At 40.9% G+C, this 19,183-nt stretch overlaps 1 protein-coding gene across 1 annotated transcript in view; it reads left to right on the top strand.

The window, feature by feature from the left end:
- LOC126272090 (laminin subunit alpha-1) overlaps positions 1-19,183 on the top strand; it is a 1,228,077-nt gene that overhangs the window by 1,150,423 nt on the left and 58,471 nt on the right. Inside the window, exons 36-40 of the mRNA XM_049974652.1 lie at positions 5,155-5,319; positions 5,398-5,546; positions 5,627-5,926; positions 6,032-6,191; positions 13,286-13,451. Coding sequence (XP_049830609.1) covers positions 5,155-5,319; positions 5,398-5,546; positions 5,627-5,926; positions 6,032-6,191; positions 13,286-13,451 — 940 coding nt within the window. The remainder of the gene's footprint in view (positions 1-5,154; positions 5,320-5,397; positions 5,547-5,626; positions 5,927-6,031; positions 6,192-13,285; positions 13,452-19,183) is intronic.

Genomic DNA, 19,183 nt, shown 5'->3' with positions numbered 1-19,183 from the left:
GGCTGGGCAATGGATTATAAGGTCAGGATCAGTTTTTAGATGGTGGACTGCAGTTCTTTCTGCAGATGTAAGGTTAGCTTACATCTGCAGAATGGACTGCAGTCCACCATCTAAAAACTAATCCCAACCATATAATCCTACCTGTGGACAAAGGCTCCACCACTGTTGTTTTGAACCACAAGGATTACCTGGCAGTAGGACAACGCCAGCTGTCAGACACTTCCACATACAAACCTTGCCACAGTGACCCCATTCCAGTTATCCAGCAGGATCTCCAGTCACTACTCAAATTCTTAGGCCCATCCCAGAACCACTCCCCAGTGTCTTATCTCTCTCCTTACCACTACCACTCCCTGCACTCCTACCTTCTACATGCTTCCTAAAGTCCATAAACTTAACCGTCCAAGATGCCACATTGTGGCCAGTTACTGTGTCCCCACTGAGAGAATATCTGCTCTCGTAGGCCAATACCTTCAACCTATTACCTGGAACCTATCATCCTATAGAAAGATACCGAACATTTCCTCCACTGACTCTCCATAGTTCCTGTCCCTTTACCACACGGTGCCCTGCTCATCATTATTGAAGCCACCACCCTGTACACTAACAGTCCTAATGTCCAAGGCATTACCGCTACTGAACACTATCTTTCTCAATGACCAACAGATTCCAAACCAACAACCCCCTTCCTAGTCACCATGACCAACTACATCCTCATCCACAACTACTTCTCCTTTGAAGGCATTACTTACAAACAAATCCAGGGTAGTGTTATGGGCACCCGAATGGCATTACCCTGTGCCAACCTATTCGTGGGCCTTGTAGAGGAATCCTTCCTAAAAACCCAAACCCTCAACTCCTCACCTGGTTCATATTGAAAGATGACATCTTTGCTAGCTGGATCAAAGGTGAGGACACCATATTCACATTCCTCCAGAACCTCAGCTACTTCTCCCCCATTTGCTTCACCTGGTCCTACTGAACCCAACAAGCCACCTTCCTAGACGCTGACCTCCACCTCAAAGATTTCTACATCAGTACCTCCGTTCATATCAAACCTACTAACCACCAGCAATACCTCCACTTTGACAGCTGCCAGCCATTCCATACCAAGAAGTCCCTTCCGTACAGCCTAACCACCAGTGGTCAATCCATCTGCAGTGACAAACAGTCCCTCTCGAAATATACCGAGGGCCTCACTGAAGCCTTCACTGACCATAATTATCTCCAAACCTTGTACAAAAACGAATCTCTCTTGCCTTACTATTCCAGTCTCCAACTACCCCCCAAAGTCCTACAGTCCGGCCACAGAGGAGCATTCCCCTTGTAACTCAGTGCCACCCAGGACTGGAACAACTGATTACATTCTCCGTCAGGGTTTCGATTACCTCTCATCGTGCCCTGAAATGAGGAATTTCCTGCCCCTCTATCCTTCCCACCCCTCCCACAGTGGTATTTCGCCATCCACTGAACCTACACAATATACCTGTCCATCCTTACACAACCTCTGCTCCCATCTCTTACCTCATGGCCCATACCTCTGCAATAGACCTAGATGCAAGACCTGTCTCATGCATCCTCCCACTACCAGCTACTGCAGTCTGGTCACTAACGTCACCTATCCCATCAAAGGCAGGGCTAACTGTGAAACCAGTCATGTGGTGTGAAAGCTAAGCTGCAACCACTGTGCTGCATTCTATGTAGGCATGACAACCAACAAGCTGTCTGTCTGCATGAATGCCCACCAACAAACTGTGGCTGAGAAACAAGTGGACCACTCTGTTGCTGAACTTGCTGCCAAACATGATATCCTTCATTTCAATCACTGCTTCACAGCCTGTGCCATATGGCTCCTTCCCACAAACACCAGCTTTTCTAAATTGCACAGGTGGAACCTTTCCCTGCAATACATTCTAAGTACCATAATCCTCCTGGCCTCAACCTTTGTTAGTCTCTGTCCTCACTCATCCATCCCCTTCCCTGTTCCCAGTCCAGCACTACACAGCCATCATTCCACCACCACACCCAGTTTTTTTATTTCTCTCCTTTTCCTCAACTTCTCCCCCCCTCCCCCCTATCCCCCTTCGCCTCCCCCTCCCTACCTCACCCCTGCCCCCTGTCTAACCTGCAGCACTTCACTGTCTGCCACCCCCCCCCCCATACTATCCCTCCCCCTCCCCACCCCAGCCTCATTCTTACCCCCACTGTCACCACTTGTGTGTGTGTGTGTGTGTGTGTGTGTGTGTGTGTGTGTGTGTGTATCATTGACGAAGGCTTTAATGCCCGAAAGCTTTAATTGCAAGAGTCTTTTTGTTGTGCTTGTCTCCGGCTCAGCATCTCTACTATATGGTGATAATATTGTTACATTCCGCCCTGAATTTTCTGTTGTTTGAATGTCTTATGTTCATAAATTTATGTCAATTTCTGATGAATGTTATATTTCCCCCTTTCTCCATTTCTGTTCTGGAGAAATGAGATGTAACCTAAATCCTGCCACACTTAACACATCTATACCTGTGGTCACATGATGTTCAGAGAGGCAGACTGTGTCAACTGGCGCTACTCACAACTCATCAATGCAGAAAAGTAATTCATTAATTTTACTTCTTATCCATCAGATATTTTAGTGCAAAAATGCAGCTGCAAGAATATCGCTGGCTGAAAGGATTATAGAAGGGTCCTCTTTCTCCACTTGCTCTGCGGAGGACTTTGAAGAAGTTCGAATCAGCTGAGGAATTGGGCTCGGTTCTGGGAAGAGGCCGACAACCGGTTGCACCAGAGGTAGTTTGATGAAATCGCTGTTGCTGCAGCAGATGTCGCTGCTTGCAGTTCCCAATCATCAGTGTGCGTGCTGTGTCATGACAGTTGAACATCCCGTGGTCCTCTGTATGGAAGGTACTTCGAACCATTCTCAGGCGGTACACGTACAAATCCATGTCGTACAGCTGCTTGGACAAGGACACACAGTGATATGTTGACTTCGCCCTCCACTTTCTCACAAGGACTGAAGTTGATGAGGACTGGCCATGGACCATCCTATGGACAGATGAAGCTCATTTTTCTCTGACGAGTGAGGTGAACACATACACAATCAGTTCCTCTGTATGGTGAATGTGTCACCATCGGTGTGGCTTCACGGCTATGTTCATCATGTTTTGAACACATTGACGCTCAAGATCCAAAGACGTGCAGTGTGACTGGCTAGCATTGCTGCGATACTCATTGCCAGCATGTCATGCCCAACCTGCAGGCAAGAGATGCATTGAACTCAACAGTTTTTATGAAAGATGAGGCCCTACTGCAAATCGCTCGTAAAGTTCATCTGCTTCTCAGAAACACATTTGGAAACGATTGAATTATCAGCCAATCAGTTTGAAATGCTTGACCAGCACAATCACCTGATCTCACTCCCTGTGATTTCTGGTTCTGAGGCTAACTGAAGTACAAGATTTACCAGTGGAACATTCACACATGTGCTGATCTGAAGTGTAAAATATCAACAGAGGTAACCAAAAAACCTACGGACATGCTTTGTTCTGCTGTGCAGAAAGCAATCCTGCACTTTCAGGCTCTTCTGGACACCTTTTGTAGCAATAATGGTACTGGTATGTAATGGTATGATGTACCGTAGCAGCAAATTAAAAGTGTTTCAGTTGAATTGATTCTGCCTTATACCTCTGTTGTGTAAGGTCTTTCTGCAACATTGTTTTCTCAAGTCTTTCTTTTCTTTACCAACCATCTCGTGGTGTTTATTAATTTTAAAATAAAGTTAGAAATGTTCTTCATTAGCTTGCTATCATTCATTCTGTACATAAGACCACAAAATTTTAATTTCGTCTTTCTTATTGTGTTTGTGATTGTTCCTATGTTTCTTTGTAGATCTTCATTTCTCCTCTTTATCCAGTTGTTATTTTTGTTCCTTTGTGATTTTAAAATTTTTCTGAGTGTTTTCCTTTCTTTCTTCTCCAGTTTGTCTTGATCACCTCATTTGTATGGTACCTGTTAACCAACTATTGTGATGAAAGTAATGATTTTTGTTTCATACTCAGAGGCAATGGTGATCTATCGTAAAAATCTCTCTTGGCCAACCAGAGTAAATTTTCATCATCCATATATTTACAAGGAGTCTGGTTTTACTTATCATGTTTTCACTATGTTTCTGAAATCATTTAGCTGGATTACATTGATGTAGGAATCATATTTGAATTATGTAAAAATATGAATATTATTATTTTGAGTTTGTCTACATATTCACTGTTGTGAATTCTGTTTGTGTTATTACTTTTTGTTATAGCTCCAATATGAATTGCTATGCACCACATAGAGGAGACACTGAGTGGCAGACAGGCACATTGAATACACGCTGCTAGATATTATTTAGCTAAATATGGAAGTAATCTTTATTCAGTCCACCTCTCTGCCACTCAATGCCTCTTCTATGTGATGAGTATCAAACTGTCTCTTTAATATTGCTATTATTCTGTCCCAGATTTTCTATTGTTTGTTGTAGTTCCTTGTGACTCAGAATTATTTAAATTCATTTCTTTGGCTGCTTTCAGTTTACTGTAAAGTTTTCAGAAGTGCATTTATTTAATGAGTTCCTGTAAAGTTCTGAAAAATGTTATGCAGTTTTCATACAAAAAAAAGGGAAGAATTTTAATAAGCCTGCTGTGGTTTTGTATTTTCCTCTTGGCTTGCTTACATATGATTGTTGAATTTTTCTGGGTTCATATTTATTGTGCATATTTCATGCTGCATCATTGGTATATTTGAGTAATTGTTACAACTGAAAAATACAGCACTATTAAGTCATATGCTGTTGCAGCTGCAAAAATGTGGATTTATATAGGAAACAGAAGTATTTAGAAGTAAAAAATTCTGATATATTGCTCTGAGAATTTTGGGTTATGGAGCACTGGAATAGAAAATGTACATAACCTAATGCAAATATAATAAGTAATGCTGCAAATGAAATGTACCTCAAAATGAAAATTATTTCATGAAATATGACTTTAAGTATGTGAATTTTGCTTGTATCAGTGGCTTCAATGTCATTAATTTAGTTGCTGTGTGAAAGGTCATAAAATTTCAGGCTATAATTGGGTTGGTATTTTTCACTTTCCTTTTTAATGCATTATGAAATCTCTGTTGCAGATCCGTCTCTCTATTACTAGCAATGCGAATAATGGTTGTGTGCGATCTTATAAACCTAAGACTCTGGTTCCTACTATTACAACATCAATTATTTTAAACTATGCTGTTGATTCAGATGAGAAGGATGCATTGCTGTTCTACCTGTCAAGCAGTAACTCCTCATCAGTAAGTCAGAATGATATACACTTGCATATTGTAATCCAGAGTAATTTGTATAAAAATACTTTTTAATTTCAATTCTAGAAAGATTTCATAGCGCTCGAGATGGTAAACAGAAAAATTCGTTTTCTTTGGGATGTTGGAGGTGGAGTGGGAATTATCACACATCCCAGAAAAATAGAAACAGCTGTTCTCAAGGAAGACAAGAACTGGTATCGCATAGAGGTGGAGAGGTACAACTTACGTTCACTGTTGTTGAATTCCATTAATTTGAAACAGTGTCATATGACATTAAATATTGTGTTCCTTACAGGACAAGCAACATAGCAAAACTTGCTGTTAGGCATCAAGTTTTACCTGATGGGTCACCAGAATACAGTGGTGATCCTCAAACAAACAGTACTGCTCCAGGATTTGGACGTTTAGATGTTGGACCAGATGATGTTGTTTGGATTGGAGGCTTACCACCATACATTCCTGTTCCACTACAGTTGCTCAGTGCAAGAAAAAAGTTTGTTGGGTGTTTGCATCGAGTTGTTCTTGATGGAAGACCGATAGGATTGTGGAACTTTAACAGTGAAATAAAAGGAAGTTGTACAGCTTGTATTGAAGGGTTAGTTTTATTTTGATGGACACAGTGTAATTTCCCCAGTTTAATAAATAATGAAGTAATGAAAGATAATTATTTTAAAAAATTCTCATTCTTTTTGTTTCACAGGGTTGAAGAATCACGAGATGAGCAATCATACAGGTTCACTGGTGATGGATATGCAATACGAGACGCTACTTTGTACGATAAATATGCTTTCAGTATATCACTGAAAATCCGGACGCTGGATGAAAATGCACTGATATTCATGGCTGTTAACAAAAATAAGGTACCATTAAGTGCTCATAATAAAAATAATAATGACAACAATTAACCTTAGCTCTGTGCCTTTCTTAGATGAAAATTTACTGCATTTTGGTTGGTGAACTCAATTTATTGCTGCCATGTTTTCTCTTGTAGTTGTAATATCTCACTCTTTCTTTAATTTTATATGCCAGAATAGGGCGGGCAAAAGCAAGAATGTGGACGTGAGCACTCTCAGTTGTTTGCAGGGGCTGCCAGTTTCAACCCCACCCACCCATTCCAACCCAGTTATGAGTCCTCTTTCCAACTCCCATACCCTTCTACCACCACTCTTTCCAAACGGAAATGCACTCAGCAATGAGTCCTGCTGGTGACTTTGTGTGTTGTAATTGTGTATGTTGAGGTCTTCTTTGTAGTAAAATGAGAGTTAGTGAGAAGAAAATGGCCAAGAAGTAGTTAAGATGCTCAAAAACAAAGTATAATAAAGCTTTCCACTTTAAATCACAGTAGAAAGAAAATTACTTGTTATTAAAAAATAAAGCAGCACTCAGTGTCTGTTTTGTAATATAAAATTACTATACTAGGATGTTGTGGAGCTTCATAGTCCATCCTTATGCCACCTCGAGCCCAACCCCAGCCCGCAGAGATCACTTCTGTGGAAGACCCAGGTGCAGTACCTGCCCAATCCACCACACCCAGCACTTTCTAATTGCAGACTTATCCTACCCCATCAAGGCTGGGCACCTGTGAAGGCAGCCACGCCATATACCACTTCTGGTATATTAGTATGACTTCCATCCATCTGTATATCAGGATGAATTGCCACCACCTTACTGTAGCCAAGAGCAAAGTGGACCACCCTGTGGCACAACACACAGCAGAATATAACATGCTTGATTTTAGTGGCTGCTTCACAAGCTGGGCCATCTGGATTCTGCCCTCCACCACTAGCTTTTCTGATCTGTGCAGATGGGAGTTATCCTTACAACACACTCTCCTCTCCCGAAATTATCTCGGTCTCCACGTACAATAACCTATTGTCCTCACACCCTTCATCCAACAGTTTCCGCCCTCCTTTGTTCTATCACCTCCTCCCATTTCAAGTTTCCCGTCTCAGTTGTGCCTCATACTCTCCCAATTATACCAGCCTTTTTCCCTCTTTGCTTCTCTCCTTTTCCCTGCCTCACCCTTCCCCCCTCACAATCTGCCAGATGCCATGTGAAGCTGCCTTGTCTAATCACGTGTAGTCCCTGCACGCTCTGTCAGGTAATGCTGGCTCTTCTACTGCTATCTGTTCCCTATGTTCTGTTGTAAACCACAAGTAATATATTGAGAGCTCACAGTTTGAGGCATTGGCAGTTTACATCTTTCCTGGAAGAACTTGATTGTGATAATAGTAATGTGCCTTATTTTTCGGAAGTATGCTGGTTGAGTAGAGGTGTTGTTTTCCTATGTATTTCCAAGGTGTGTAAAGACGGAATGCTTTTCAGGGACACGTAAGAAAAGATAGTAAAAGAATTATCTCTTATTGGGGATAAGATAATGAATTTCTAATTTAAGTGACCAAGCACACACAATACTAATTTTTCTCTTGAAACCAAAATGGTGTCAAGCACTTTGATAATTACCTCATGTTTGCCCAGTAAATTTGCATTGAAGACAAAGAAACTTACAGAATATTCATGTGTGAGATTTCTAAACATTAGATTAATTGTAAATGGAAAAAATATGTTAAAGGAGACACTGAATAAACGTTTTTATGGATTTGTTACTGTGCTACAGGCTATGAGAGAATGCTTGTTTTGACAATGGATTTAGTGATGTAAATCAGTGAGAATTTGAATTTAATATTTTTGCAACTACTTTTGTAGTAGACATTGGAAAGGTGTCTCCTAAAATAATGTTGCAGCTCATTGTCTTTCATTCTGTGCTCAGCTTAATGACACCACCCATTAGGAAAGGTAGTAGCCAGCATAAGGAATGTTCACAGGTTATTAGTGATACTTTGTGGCATCTATACAGACCATCCTTGTTGTAGTCACTGTAAGACCTGCTGGGGAGTGAGATCCTGCTTGACCCTTTGTAGTGCCATTGCTCCACTGATGGGAAATCTATGTAATGTGTGTTGATATAGAAACAGACTGTGTCATATAAGGTCAATAATGGGCCTGTGCCAATAAGAGTAGTGTGACAGTGCTTCAGCATCAGCCTGCTGGTGAAGTAAATCTTGCGGTTGCAGACACTCAGACATAATACCCACCACTACAAACAATGCACAGTTCTCCTTGTATTTTGCAAAATGCCCAAAAATAGTTAGGTGACAGATCCATTAGTCCGCCTCTGTAGCTCAGTGGTCAACACATCTGACTGACATGCAGAGGACCTGCTTTCAACTGCTAGAGATTTTTCCTCGATGGGGCACTGGAAGGGGGTCCACTCAGCCTTGTGATGCCAACTGATGAGCTACTTGAGTGACATGTAGTGGCTGCAATGTCAAGTATCCAACAACTGCAGGGAGAATGGTGATCTTTGTCCCAATTTTACCGTGTGGGTCTGAATGCAGAACTTTTACTTTCTTTCTTCCTTCCCTATTTTTTAAGACACTTAAGATGTTGGAGGCCTGCACCATTGAGTTTTTTGGAGACATTGGGAATTCATTCTGATGGAATGACACTATTGGAAAGCACTGGCTGCCAAATTGATGGCCTTCCAAGTGTGTAGTTTCCTGAGCAGCATACGGACAAAGCTGCTACTTCAAGAATACATATGCACTGCACAAGTTGTGCATTTAAATGGGATATTTTTTGTAACTGATTTAGGAGATCGAAGACTGTCACAGCATGTCAGCATTTGATAGGAATATGGTATAAAAATTTATGTTATCTGAAATTATTTCAAGGTATTCATCACAGGAAAATTATCAATGGCCAGTGAATGTGCTTAGTTGGATATGTGCTTTCTTTTCTTAGATGTGACCTATGTTTAAAAAAAAATTAATACTTGTGATGGTTGCACCATGGTCTAGATTACTGCTGTTGTTGTTGTTGTTGTTGTTGTTGTCTTCAGTTCTGAAACTGGTTTGATGCAACTCTCCATGCTACTCTATCCTGTGAAAGCTTCTTCATCTCCCAGTACTTACTGCAACCTACATCCTTCTGAATCTGCCTAGTGTATTCATCTCTTGGTCTCCCTCTACAATTTTTACCCTCCAATGCTAAATTTGTGATCACTTGATGCCTCAGAACATGTCCTACCAACCGGTCCCTTCTTCTTGTCAAGTTGTGCCACAAACTCCTCTTCTCCCCAATCCTATTCAATACCTCCTCATTAGTTATGTGATCTACCCATCTAATCTTCAGCATTCTTCTGTAGCACCATATTTCAAAATCTTCTATTCTCTTCTTGTCCAAACTATTTATCGTCCATGTTTCACTTCCATACATGGCTACACTCCATACATATACTTTCAGAAACGAGTTTCTGACACTTAAATCTATACCCGATGTTAACAAATTTCTCTTCTTCAGAAACACTTTCCTTGCCATTGCTAGTCTACATTTTATATGCTCTCTACTTCGACCACCATCAGTTATTTTGCTCCCCACAATAGCAAAACGTCTTTACTACTTTAAGTGTCTCATTTCCTAATCTAATTCCTTCAGCATCACTTGACTTAATTCGACTACATTCCATTATCCTTGTTTTGCTTTTGTTGATGTTCATCTTATATCCTCCTTTCAAGACACTGTCCATTCCGTTCAACTGCTCTTCCAAGTCCTTTGCTGTCTCTGACAGAATTACAATGTCATCGGCGAACCTTAAAGTTTTTATTTCTTCTCCATGGATTTTAATACCTACTCCGAATTTTTCTTTTGTTTCCTTTACTGGTTGCTCAATATACAAATTGAATAACATCAGGGAGAGACTACAACCCTGTCTCACTCCCTTCCCAACCACTGCTTCCCTTTCATGTCCCTCGAAGATTACTGAAGAACAGCTAAAATGAAATTGAATAGTTAGGAAACTGTAAACAAAAATCTTATATACTGCAGTCCATAGTTAATAGTTCAAAACAATTGTTGGAGGCTACAGAAGTGGTAAGAAATTCTTTTATCATGACTGAATGGATTATGAAATCAAGTGATTGACATAATGAAGTTACAACACTGTAGAATGTAACGATGTAGGTGAAATTGGTGTCAGCTTGAAAAATGACGTCCTGGGTATCAGTCTGGAATACGATAGGGAGATGCGAGATTGCAGTATTTGTAACCATTGACTGAAGAAAGGCAGTGTTTATCTCAGTGGGGGGTGATGATGTGGAGCACTTTTGGCTGTGTTGGCATACTCTGGAAGTGCATTTCACTCGATAGTAGAAGCAGTGACACCTGTCATGGGGTTTGTAGGAGTTTTGGCATAAAGCTGTATGTGATACAAGGACATTAACAATAAAAAATCAGAGCCTGCTACCTCAAAAAGAACTGAGCAACATCTCTATGAGGACTTACTTGTACTGCTTTTCCTAAGGCATGTAACTGATGAGTGGGGGTTGGAGTTCATACAAATGATTAATTTACTATTGACAGAACTTTCATAATAGTGAGGTTTACATGTTTGTGTGCTCGGCAGTGTACTTCCTTGTCTGACAAAAGAATAACTACATCGCAAATAAATGAGTCAGAATAGTAGTGTTTACTTTGTGTGTTTGACACATGAAATTATACACAGACGAGCCAAAATGTTATGAGCACCGCCCACCATGATGTTGGGTACCACTTGGTGGCATTGTGGGCATGTGACACAGTAACAAAAGTATGTTAGTGGAGCAGACATGGTCAGGGGATCACCCTAATGAAGATATGAGCTGCAAATGGGGCAATGCATTGAGATAAGTGACTTCAGCAAAGGACAGATGATTATTATTATGCAGAGCCTCTGGACAAGTATCTTGAAAATTTTGAATCTGGTCGAATGATCATGTGCTACTGTTGTGAACATCTACGGAAAGAGGCAGAAAGACAGTGAAACTACCACTAGGAGCTAAATGGTGGATGTCCATGACTCTTCATAGAACATGGGGTTTGAAACCTTGTCTGCTCTGTAAAGTAGGATGGATGTTGATCTATGGCGTATCTGTCAAAAGAACACAGGCACAAGTGTTTTGGAGCACATTGTTCATCGTACATTGTTGAACACGGAACTCCGCAGCAGACCATACATGTTGACCCGACGACACTGTTGATTATGATTGCAGTCAGCATGAGACCATTGGAATTCAGCTGTCGATAAATGGAAATGTGTTGGCTCTTAGGGTGAATAACATTTTCGATACACTATGTCAATGGTCGTCTCCACAGACACATCATCAATGTAATTGGTGGCTTGAAACATGCAGTGTGCTATGGGTGCAGGCTGATGGGAGCATAATTATGCTATGGGAGATATTCTCCTGCACATGCAAGGGACTGTGGTAGTAATCGAAGACAAACTGGCAACTGCAAACCACATTCATCCCTTCATCCTTTGTCTTTCTCAGTGGCAATTTCATCTTTCATCAGCATAATTGTCTGTGTCTTGGAGCCAGAACAGTGCTACAATTGTTTGAGGAACATTACAGTGAACTTTTGTTGATGTCTCAGTGACCGTATTCACCTGATGTAAATCCCGTGAAACCCATCTAGGTTGCTCTCAAGCACCATCACTGTGTACAAAAGTCAGCATCCCGTTATTTACATGAATTACATGACATGCCACATACCACCAAACTATCAGATCTCTGATATGCAGAATCAGTGATGTATTTCTCCCAAAGCTGGGCCAACAAGCTATTAAGCAGGTGGTCATAATGTTTTGGCACATCAGTGTACCTGCATCTGAGATGGTATAAGTTTGTTGCCTGTGTTCATTTTAATACCCCATTCAATTGCCCTTAAGCTTTATATGCTGGCTAAGCTGTATACAGTCTTATATTAAATGACACTTTTGCCTAACATAGGTCTCTAGCAGGGTCCAAATTTCAGGCATGCAATTTTCCTGGATCTACTCATTGAGTACAGTTTATGGAGCAAACTAAAAAATTTGTAGTCCAGACAATATTTAATAAATTCCCTCTAAAGACTGACGTTCTTTATGTGAACTGTAATGAAGTTTTGGCACAGCCAAGAATGAGCAAATCTCAATCATCTTTGGTCTTGTTAAAGGACAGGAACTAAGGTAGTGACAGGTAGGCAACCAGTGGAACTGTGGCACTAATGGCGGAGGCAATTTTAATGACTGGTGACTAAGAAATTTCATTTTCTGTGCCATAAATTGTAGTTGTTGATAGTTGTGCTCCTCCTGCTATTTTGCACATACTTCCTGTTGTTCTGTGTTTTAATTCAAGAACTTCAGCAGAGTGAAGTCCACATTGTTCAACATTAGACATGTGTGAAATTTGTGAACTTCTTGTTATCATTTTACTAGTTTACTTGCAAGCCTTTGCAGCTTTAGAACTGTCTGGAGGTGATACCAAAACAATTTTGTAAGTGCCGTGCAACTAAAAATAGGAATTATAGTTATGTCACCATGTCTTTAGATTGTGTGCTTTGCAAGAATTTTGGTGTTTCAGTATCAGTGACACTGTAATGCATCCACATCTTGGCATTAGTGACAATGACTAATAAAAAAATGTAATTTTAAACAATGGATTTGCATTTTTCTAGCAAAATTTCAGCCCCACGAGGTTTGTTGATTGTGCTGTTTGTCTCAGACATTTGGTACACAAGTCCCAAATGATTGTATGTAAGCTGACAGGTTAACATCGGTTTGTTCCCCACCAGTCCTACACTCAGTAACAAGATATGCATTTATTTATCAGGTGTGACATATAATGTTCTCTCCATATGTAATCACAGTTAAGTCATGAAGTTTGCACGTTCCATCTTTCAGAAGTTCCACTCGTGATAATTAATTATCGAAGCTGTGTCACACATGCCTCCAGTCTAGACATTTTAGTGTTATTATGAGATTAATTTTGCACTTAAATATTAGAGAACTGAGTCATAATATGGTAAACATTAGATAAACTGCTATTGCATGTCATATAGCTTTTAGTTTTATTTTTTATGTCTTTCTTAACAGGACCAGTTTGTAGCAGTAGTAATGAGGGAAGGGAAAGTTATTTTTATAATACTCTATGGTGATGGAAATCGCCTGGAAATATCAACTTCCAATTTTTACAACACTGGAAAATGGTTTCACATAGATGCCATAAGATTTTTTGACCGAAGATCAAATCATGAAACAGGTTAGTTGCAAAATTAGTAGTATGTCTAACACATTCCTAGGTTATATCGTGTTGCAAGTGACTTAAGATATCGTATCATAGAAAGTATTTCTCCAATCTCTTGAAGAAAGGATATAGAGCTAACTATGTCTATAAATTCCACTCTTACTGTTATTACAAACTCATTTCATACTTCATTTTATAGGTAGATGTATAGATGAATTTTATCAAGCCCCCCTCCACACACACACACACACACAAAAAACGCTGGTAATACATTAACTTTATAATTCTGCTTATTATATCCACAATTCAGTATTGTCACATTTTCTTTATTTTCCTCATGTTATAAAAATTATAGTTATGAACCTGAATTTAGAAGTTTGTAATGCATAAACCATTGCAAAATTGAGATTCTCATCTCAGACAATGGAAACTCCCAGTAGAAATATAAGCAGTGTACGAAATGACAGAATGCTACTTACCGCAAAGAAGACACGTCAAGTTGCAGACAGGCACAATTTAAAGACACTTCCACAAAGCTTTTGGCTGCAGCCGTCATCAGTAAAAAACACACACACACACACACACTCGCAAGCAAACAAGCACACCTCACGCATACAGGACCACCAATTCCAGCATCTCTGGCTGGAATGCTGTGACCGAAAGCTTTATGTAAGTGTCTTTTAATTGTGCCTGTCTGCAAATTCATGTGTCTTCTTCACAGTAAGTTGCATTCTGTCTTTTCCTACATTGTTGAGATACTCATCTCATTGACAAAGACAGCACTAATGATTGTACATTTGTGAGACTGTAAGTCAGACTATGAAAATGGAGTGTATGGAGTGCCAACAAGCAAGCTTATAAGTAGGGCCCAGATTTTAATGACAAGTCTTTTTTTTCTGAACTGTAGGGTCAATTTTAGAACAATTAATACACAAATCTAGGCATTTTAGTGTCAAAAAATGTATTATGATTGTGCATATAAAGTCATATTCCAACAAATTTTAGTAATAGTTCATATTGCAGCTAATATAATAGGTCATATTTCCGTCAACTTCTGCCAAAACTGCATATACTATTTTTCTCATATCTTACGAGACACACGAATAAGAAAATGAATATGTTGCTCATGAGACAATATTTCACATGTTATTATGAAAGATAAACAGATAAATTAGCACACAGCTTTATTTCTCAGGACTGTAGTAGAAAATCAGTGTACCACAACAGTCATTTCGCGAACATAAAACATGGTTGTGCAGAGTCGACAATACTCTCTCAGAGCCAACAAAGGCGGCTTCTGCCGTAATAATCATCGCAGTCGCACAGGTGTTCCCATTACTGGTAACCAGTTTGAATACAGTCTTTGTCTTGTTCAACATGCCTAAAGCAAAGTGCTCTGACAGCGTGAAGTTCTGAGGATATGTTCGAGAATTTGAAGAGAAGTAAACTGTAAACTGTAAACTGTGTGAAGTTGAAGTTAGTGCAGAAAAGCACTTTAATGTGCAACAACACTGTAATACCGCTAAACATAGCAGCTGTGTGGAACGAAGTGCTGAAAATAACAGCAGACAAACATTGTTATTTGAACAGACAGGTCAATCGTCAACCATGCAATCATTCTGCAAGGATTTGTGTGAGGTGATGGTGTTCTGCAATCATTTTGCAAGGATTTGTGTGAGGTGATGGTGTTCTGCAAATTCCCATTGGAAAAGCTGAAGAATCCATGCTTCAGACAGTTCTTGGAGAAGTACCCAACACATCCAGTTCCAGATGAATCTACACTGAGGAAGAACTATTTACCCATATGGTAAAATGATGCGCTCAACAAAATACGAATTACTATTGCTGAGCAATAGATCTGGCTGTCAATAGATGAAACTACAGATATTAGTGGGCGATATATTGCAGATGTTGTTGTTGTTGTTGGTGTTCTAAAAGTTGATGGCCGTGGATATCTGGAGATATGTTCCTACTAACATGTGAAGCACTCGATAGAGTAAACAATTTGACGATTGCTATTTTGTTTGACAACTCTCTGAAGCTACTGTGGCCAGATGGTGTGAAAAGAGACAGTGTTTTGCTGCTTGTAACAGATGGTGCTTCATATATAGCTAAAGCAGCCAAAGGGCTTCAGATTCTTTACCGAAGTATGGTGTACGCCACTTGCCTTGCACATGCGTTGCACAGAGTTGCTGAAGAGGTGTTACCAAATTACCCTGACATGGACAAGTTAATTTCCCGTGGCAAGAAAATCTATGTGAAGCTTCCGTTACAGGTGCAGAAATTCAAGGAACAAGCACCTTCAGCGCCCCTCCCACCCAAACCTGTTCTTACCAATTTTTCAGTGATATCAAAAGCCATCAAACAACTGGAAACTGCTGGCACTCAGATGTGTGAGGCCCTGAGTATTGTGCAACATGTGCTGAGTGAGTTAGGTCGAGCTCGCCGTCATGTGGCGGACAAAGTGAAAACCACATTGCAAAGTGTTCTCCAGCAGAATCCTGGACATTCTACTCTGTGCAAATTTAGTGACAGTCTTTCAGGGAATGCCGCAACATTTGAAGATACTGAAACAAAGCTGAACTCCAGTGACCCGGCTGCTTTCAGATTTGCTCCAGTGACGTCTTGTGAAGTGGAGAGGAGCTTTTCCAGGTACAAAACTATCCTCAGTGACAACGGTAGATCTTTGACAATGGAAAACCTGAAAATGCACCTTGTGATCCAGTGCAACTTTGCAGCTACTGAGATTGACATACGGTATTAAATAATGTGAAACACTTTAAATTCTATGCAGGTAATTAAGATCCGGGCCCTACTTAGTGATCGAAATGGCTTGTTGTTCCTTTTGTTATTTTTTATTATTGATAATTTGTAATACTTATTAATAATATTGTATGGGCAATATCATCTGGACTCTTAAAACATGGTAAGGAAAGCCCAGGAAGACTGTAAAATATGTAGAAGTAAAGGAGACCATTCACTGATCAGTAGAAGCATTAAGTCATTGACAGGCACACAAAAAGAATGAAAACTTCACTAATGAGGTACAGGACTCTCTCTCTCTCTCTCTCTCTCTCTCTCTCTCTCTCTCTCTCTCTCTCTCTCTCTCTCTCTCTCTGTGTGTGTGTGTGTGTGTGTGTGTGTGTGTGTGTGTGTGTCTGTGTCTGTGTCTGTAGCATCACTGTGTTGACCAAAGCACAGGTCAGCAGGTGGGCTGGGCTGCGAGATTGCGTCACATGGGATGGGTAGAGAGGCATGAAGCAAGAGGAGGGGTGGGGAAGGTAGCTGTCGGCTAGGAGGGAGGCAGCAATGGTGTGGCATAGGAATGATGGGGGGAGAGGCAGCAGGTGCATGAACATTAGAGTCAGTGAGTTTGTGCAGTCTATGGTGAAGCTTGGACGGGGTGGCAGGACAAAGGAAAGAGAGGCTGGGGTAGAGGATGCGAGTGCAATGGGTTATTGGAGTCTGAGACCAGGAGAATAGCAGGAGCGGACGATGTGTTGCAAGGCTAGCTCATAATTGTGTAGTTCAGGGAAGCTGTTGCTGGTGGGAAACGATCCAGATAGCGTGGCTTGTGCAGCAGCCTTCAAACTTGAGCATGATGCACTCAGCAGTGCACCATTGGGTGGTCAACTCTGCTCTTGGTCGCAGTTTGATGGTGGCCATTTATTCTTTGGACAGCTGGTTGGTGATAATGCCCACATAAAATGCTGTTCAGAAATTGCAGCAGAGCTGGTATATGACACTGCTGCTCCCACAGGTGATCCTGCCTTTCATGGGATAGAATAAGCCTGTGATGGGACTTGCATAGAATGTGCAGAGGTTGGTGAATTTGGCAGGTCTTGCACCTGGGTCTTCTACAGGGATATGAATAGACCAGGATGTTGTGCAGGTTGGTGGGCAGCAGAATACTGCTTTAGGAGGGGTGGGAGGGATCATTGATTAGGGTTTAACATCCCATCAACTATGAAGGCATTAGAGACAGACCACAAGCTTAGACTATGGAACGAAATCAGCCATCCCATTACAAAGGAACCAACCAGGCACTTGTCTTAAGTGATACAGGGAAGTCATAGGAAACCTAAATCGGGATGGCGAAATGGCGATTTGAAACATCACCCTCCCGAATGCAAGTTCAGTGTGCCAATCACTGTGCTACTGCACTGTGTCTCCAGTCTGTTATGATACTGGGTGATGAAAAGGTTTCTTCTTTGCAGCTGGTTCTTGGAGGTTGTGGGAAGGTTAAGGGTATGTGGAATATGGTGGAGAAAATCTGTTTGAAGACCAGATTTTTGGGATAGCACCTGTCTGTGGAGGCCTTTGTGAGGCCTCCAGCATTTTGGGCAAAGGAAATCTCATCAGTGCAAGTACACTGTCTGTGGCTGGCCAGAGCAAATGGGAACAATTTCACGCTGTGGAAGGAGTGACAGTTGTCAAAATACAGGTACTAATGGAAGTTACTGAGCTTGATATGGACAGAGCCATTGATGGATCCTACAGAGAGGTGGAGGTCACAGACTGGGAGGTGACATGATGGGCTGAGAAGGTCCAGTGAAGAGAATGGGAGAGAAGTTATTGAGGTTATGGAGAAATGTGGATAGGCTGTCTTGGTCCTGGGTCCAGATCATTAAGATATCATCATTGAATGTGGAACAGACAAGGGGTTTGGGATCATGGAAGGCTACAAATGTTTCCTCTGGGTGGCACATAAGCAGATTGGTATAGAAGGGTGCCATGTAGGTGGCCATGACCAGGCCATGGATTTTTTTAATATACCTTCTCTGCATAGAAGTAGTAGTTGTGTGTGAGGAAGTACTTAGTTAGATGTATAACATATAATGTAGTGGATTTAGAGTTCAAAGGGTGTTGGAAGAGTTAGTGTTCGATAGCAGCAAGGCCATGAGCTTGAGTGTTGTTGGTGTATGGGGAGGTGGCATTAACATTGACAAGTAGGAATCCTGGTGGTAACGGGGTGGGGATGATTGAGGTTTGGTGAAGGAAGTGATTTTCATCTTTGATATTAGTGGCTAAGCTATGAACAATTCATTGGTGGCATTCCTGAGCACGAGTGGAGATTCTTTCACTGGTAGCACAGTAACCAGCTATGATGATGCAGTCAGGAATTTTGGATTTATGGATTTTGGGAAGCATTTAGGAGTTGAGTATGTGGGGGGTCATTGGGGTGAGGAGAGAAATGGATTCAGAGGGAAGATTCTGGGATGTGTCTAAGGATTTGAGCATGTATTGGAGGCTATATTGGACTTCAGAGACGGACTCACTGTGGCAGTATATAGAGGAGTCAGACATGTAGTGGAAGCCTTTTGTTGGGTAGTCACTTCAATTCATTATGATCGTGATGAGGCCTTTGTTTGCAGAGAGGACAGTTAAGTCAGGGACTATCATGAGGTTGCAAATGGCTGTTCTTTTTTTCATTGAAAGGTTTGTAGTCTTGGTAAGGGACCTGGAGAAGGAAGGAGAGGCCAAGTTGAAGGTAAGAAATTCCTATAAGGTGACCAGGTGGTGGTTGGGGGAGGAGATCTCATTTGGACAATGATATGAATTGCAAGATGTGACATTCAGTATGAGGATTAGATTGGCTTTGATTGGAGGAATTTAAAGTAAAGAATTGTTTTCAACATAAAGATCAGGAGAAGGAAACAAGGTCTTTGATGAGTCCAGTATGGTTGAATTTGGGTATGGGCTGAAGTTGAGGCCTTTGAACAGGAAAAATTTCTATACAATAGACA

The sequence above is a fragment of the Schistocerca gregaria genome, chromosome 5, assembly GCF_023897955.1.
Source record: "Schistocerca gregaria isolate iqSchGreg1 chromosome 5, iqSchGreg1.2, whole genome shotgun sequence".
NCBI lineage: Eukaryota > Metazoa > Arthropoda > Insecta > Orthoptera > Acrididae > Schistocerca > Schistocerca gregaria.
The sequence above is the reverse complement of the archived record's forward strand: the minus strand, read 5'-3'. Positions and strand labels throughout refer to the sequence as shown.